This window comes from Anarrhichthys ocellatus, unplaced genomic scaffold (genome assembly GCF_004355925.1).
Source record: "Anarrhichthys ocellatus isolate YVR2014 unplaced genomic scaffold, GSC_Weel_1.0 scaffold358, whole genome shotgun sequence".
Lineage (NCBI taxonomy): Eukaryota > Metazoa > Chordata > Actinopteri > Perciformes > Anarhichadidae > Anarrhichthys > Anarrhichthys ocellatus.
This window is the reverse complement of record NW_022280348.1, coordinates 5,349-10,251: the sequence shown is the minus strand read 5'-3', so window position 1 is coordinate 10,251 and position 4,903 is coordinate 5,349. Positions and strand designations below refer to the sequence as shown.

Below are 4,903 nucleotides of genomic sequence, written 5' to 3'. Positions count from 1 at the left end.
GACCAACTTATATACTTTAAGAACAAAAAGTAAAACTACTCATTATGCACAATTGCCCTTTTCAGTAAAAAGTAAAGTTTATTTTTGGATTATAATTATGGATGCATTCATGTGTTAATTACTTTTATGTTGTAGCTGGTAAATGTGGAACTCATTAAATTGACTGTATATATTTTTGGGTAGTTTAACTTATACATATTGATACTTGATTTACATTTTGTATTAATAATCTGAATCTGCAAAGTGACTAAAGCTATCAAATACATTTAATGGTACAGAATTTGGTTAAGAAGTATAAAGTGGCATTAAGTGGAAATACTCAAAAAAAGTACCTCAGAATTGCACTTAAGTACAATACTTTCAAATCAGCGACCCGGGCCCAGATCTTAGTACTTGACCCCAAAGTCCAGTTTGTTTGATTAGTGTGAACATTTTGGCTCGCTCAGGTATGGTCATCAATGATCTCTGTAATTCATTCCTAAAAAGCCCACCGTCTCTCTGCAACAGACATCACTTCAAACCAAACACCTCATGTCCTCTAACTAACGCTAACAGGATATGTGATGCGGTTTGCCAACAGGCCAAGAACTAGTATTTCACTATTTTGAATGACATTATTTAAGCAAAGAAAGGCTTAACACTGGATGCAGGTTGTCAAATAAAATAGAAATCTTTATTAACCAGGCCTCAACACATTTGTTCTTTGCAAATTAGATGAACTATAACTTAAGAGTAGCAGGTGTTTTCATTTCATGTTGACGTGACCTTCAGGGGCGGGAAAGGAAGAGGACAGCATCCTCCAAGGGTTCACCTATTTAACTCAGATGCCATATTGTAAATGATTTGCATTTAAAAGCAGCATTATGTAAAGTAATCAGAGGACTAACAACATCCGTCATGTTCACTGAGTGAAACACACTGCAGCATAAAAACATCTCCACATGTACCAGTTGTTATTGATGTGAACAGCTGGCAGAAGCAACAAGACATAAACAGCATTATTACACCTCAACGTTTCCTCCAATGCATCACTATATTGAAAAGATGTCTACCACACTGATGCTGCTGACAAAGTGAAAGCTGTTGTACAATGAGAGCTCAGTCTGAGGAGTGTGATTTATCCAACAATCACAGTGTCGTCGTCTAGAAACTCGTAGGAGGGAACCTCAAGGTTGAGGGGGGCGGGGCCTTTCCTGATGCGGCCCGAGGCGTCATAGTGAGAGCCGTGGCAGGGGCAGTAGTAACCTCCGAAGTCACCAGCGTTGGCGATGGGCACACAACCCAGATGTGTGCACACCCCGAGGACGATGACCCAGCGGGGGTTGATGACCCTGTCGTTGTCGTGCTGAGGGTCGCGCAGCTCTGCCATGTTCACGCCGGCTTCTGTGGCGATCTCCTTCTCTGTGCGATGACGGACAAACAGCGGTTTGCCTCTCCACTTGAAGGTCATGTTCTTGCCTTCAGGGATGTCGCTCAGCTTGATTTCGATCTGGGACAGGGCCAGGACGTCAGCCGAGGCGCTCATGGAAGAAACAAACTGAGTGACCACCGTCTTGGCAGCGTAGACGCCCACCACGGTTGTGGCACCGGTGACCAGGTATGAGAAGGTTCTTCTGGACTCGCTGCTCTCCTGGGAGGACTTGCTGGGGTCGAGCACATCTGGGCGCCTGTAGTCAGAGAAGTCTGGTACCCTGACATCTGTGTGGGCAAATCGGACCCCTGCACAGCCTGCAGACGAGAACAAACGGGTCATCAGTTAGACTGCATTGAACACTAACAAAGTGCTGCCAGTTTAGTCGGGGAGTGTGCTGGAGCAGTTCAGATATATGAAACCTTCACTTGTCAATGTATACAAATGTCTGCATTTATTGGCAATTGACTTTAAATGTTTTTTAAATTATGCATTTCATTTGCGACTGACTGACTGATCAGATTAATTCCAGGTTAACGAAAGCAGCTGTGCCGATATTTAAACTTTGACGACAGGTACGTAGTGTGTTTACACCATGTAATGTAGCACTTGCCAACTTTCTCCATCAGCTGTGCGCTCAAGATCAGACTGGAGACGTACACACTTAAAAGATGGGTGAGTAATATGCTTTCTTCCAACATTTGTATTTTTCAAACAGAAGAAAGACTTAATATTGTAAACTTTTGACTGGTTATGAAACAGCCTCAATTTAACACGGAAGCCTCTATATGACCTTCATAAAAATGAGCATCAGCAAGAAGATTAGCCATTTCTATATAGATATTCTTAATGCTCGTCATCGGTGCCACCGGGTCTGATTCCGCACAAAATCACCCAGGTCAAGTCCTTCAGCTCAGGCTCCAGCAACCAGCCCACCGTGGACGGACCCAGATCAAACAAACATGTAAAACAGACTAAAACCTGAACTATATGTCAATGTGTCTGAGATCTCTCCAGTGGATACTGAAACCATGACAGAGCCTCAGCACAAATAAGTATCAGTTGCAGCCCTATACACACCGCTTCATTAATAATGTAGTGGACGTGGTCAAATAATGACATAATTGACTTGATATGTTGTTGATTTGATCTTTGACCGAACTGCAGTCAGAGCCTGTAGCCACCAATTTATCTCATCAGCACAATATTCGACCACAATAACATCAGATCTGGTTACAGCCATTAGTACAGTATTTCTAAGATACCAGACTTATGAAAATATTATCCACCTTATACCACACTGACATTAACGTTAGCGATCACACTAAAAGTCACATGGGGACATGGAACCGGAACACCGGCTAACGTTACTGTTAACGATACTTGATAGACGGAAGACTATCCGAGCTCCATAGTTCATGTTCCGACCCACAACGTTGCCGTCAGTCCAACAAACACGGAATAACAGCAACGTTATACACACTTTATGTTGACCTCAAGTGTAGGGCGCCCTAAATTAGGCTAACAAGATGCTAGCTAACAACCTGGAAGAGCCTGCAGCTAACGTTAGCCAAGCTAACTAAATTATGGCCAACTCACTCCATGATGTTTAACAGGGATAAATGTGACTTTATATCACATTTCAGCACACACATAGGACATGACGTTAGACGCAAACTTTCAATACACACGTTTAAACAACAGAAAGTTGACTCTGCTAAGTTACCTAACGGTAGTAAGGTGAGCCAATGACAGACTTACCATTAATGCTAACAGTCACAGCAGGCCCCGTCTTTGGGCTTTGACCGTTGAGCGATTCGCGGCAGAGGAACTGTTTTTTCGGGTCCAACAAAATCTTCTCTCCCTTCACAACAACCCCAGGTACCAGAGCTTTTAGGGGACCAGCGACAGCAACCGCTGTAGCTTGCATGTAAGGGGAAAATGCCCCAGACCGGGCAGCAAGAGACATCATGTTTACGGCGAACTGCTGCTACGACGACCTTGCGCTGTCTTGACTGGTGAGGTAACAACCTGACGTAACCAAGTGCGTCATTACGTACCCACGTAATGATACGTAATAGTGAGAAAAAACATTCAAGGGTTATTTATTGTCATTCTGGACTGGAAGACTCTCGGTCCACCTTGTTCAGGAAGGTTCTTAATTGAGTGACATTGAAGCTCTATTGTTAGTTCAGGAAGGAAGACAAATTTTGCATGCTTAGCACTGAAGTGTATTTCTCATTCATCCTGCCATTCTATCTCGCTGCTGCTCGGGAAAGAAGCCCCTCGATTACAATTCTCCCCGTAGAGTCCGAGCACCTTTAACATCACACATCATCTGTTTATAATAAACTTATCATTTACTTGTCTCTTCTGACTGAAACAAAGTATCTAATTGGCAGCCACAAGAGCTGGTCTAATTCTCTAAATGCTAAGGCAAGGTGCTTCAATTCTTCCTTTCTTATGTCCTTCAGCATAGGGTACACTGAACAGTCCCTGGACAAAAGGAAAGGAGATAAAGATGTCCCACAATTCCTTGCTGCAGCAACATTTCAAGCGGAAACAGACCCATGTCAATAACTGGCAACATAGCCTAGTGTAAGTGCAGTTGGATGCTGTTAGCACCACGGTTATCTTCATGAATTACCCTTCACACCTTGATTTCATGCCGTTTTCCATTGAGGTCAAGGAAATGTTGATATGGGAAGACGTAGGGCATCTTTTTACATTTTTTGACCGCAGCCCATGTTAGCAGATCTAAAGGCAAAGCATTCCCAGAGAGACTTGTTGTCTTCTGCAGGTGAGCAGCCTGTGTGGCTGTGCAGGGTCCCAACATGATGCAGGAGTAACTGAACATCTTTTACAGGCTGTGCTCAGACTTTCATTATGATGGGAGACTAAAGGATTCTGGGTATATCCATTGTGTTTTGGTCCACTGGGAGTCAAAGTAATGCTCTGATTAACTTGTCTTTGTATTCATCAACTGTTTTGTATTTTCATCCATTTTCTCTTTTTGTACTTTTTGAAATATCTTTCTATCAATTTCATGTTCCTCCTCCTGCTGCTGGAGAGAACCTTTCGTATCCTGTATTCTGTGGTTGATTAAACATATTGTAATTGGAGTCCTGCATTTTTCTAGATAGATTCTTTTCACTTATATTGTCAGATACAGTAGATTTATATTATCAGTTTTTGTATTCATTACGTCATCCAGAGCAGGCTGTTGTCACCACGCCCGTTTAGGGGAAATACCCTGTGCAGTGGGCAACAGTGTTAACAGAGGAAGTTAAAAAATGTCTCCAAACTTCTACTTTACACAAACCGGTGTAAATGAAAAACACTATAATGAAGAGTTGCTGTGTCGTGAGTTACACCAAGAATAAATCCACACACCCTGATCTCCCATTTATTCCTCTGCCGTGTCCTAAAATAGACAGAGGGGTTTTATGGCTCCAAGCTATAGACTAGATCAGCATTGCGTCATCACCAAGG

General features: G+C 42.7%; 1 protein-coding gene across 1 annotated transcript; it reads right to left on the bottom strand.

Annotated features, from left to right (window-relative positions):
• Positions 1–645: 645 nt before the first annotated feature.
• Positions 646–3,441, bottom strand: LOC116401339 (cytochrome b-c1 complex subunit Rieske, mitochondrial-like). Its single transcript, XM_031879691.1, has 2 exons — positions 3,173–3,441; positions 646–1,728 (listed from the first exon to the last, which is right to left on the bottom strand). The coding sequence occupies exons 1-2, from the start codon at positions 3,381–3,383 to the stop codon at positions 1,118–1,120; spliced, it is 822 nt and encodes a 273-aa protein (XP_031735551.1). The 5' UTR covers positions 3,384–3,441; the 3' UTR covers positions 646–1,117.
• Positions 3,442–4,903: the final 1,462 nt, after the last annotated feature.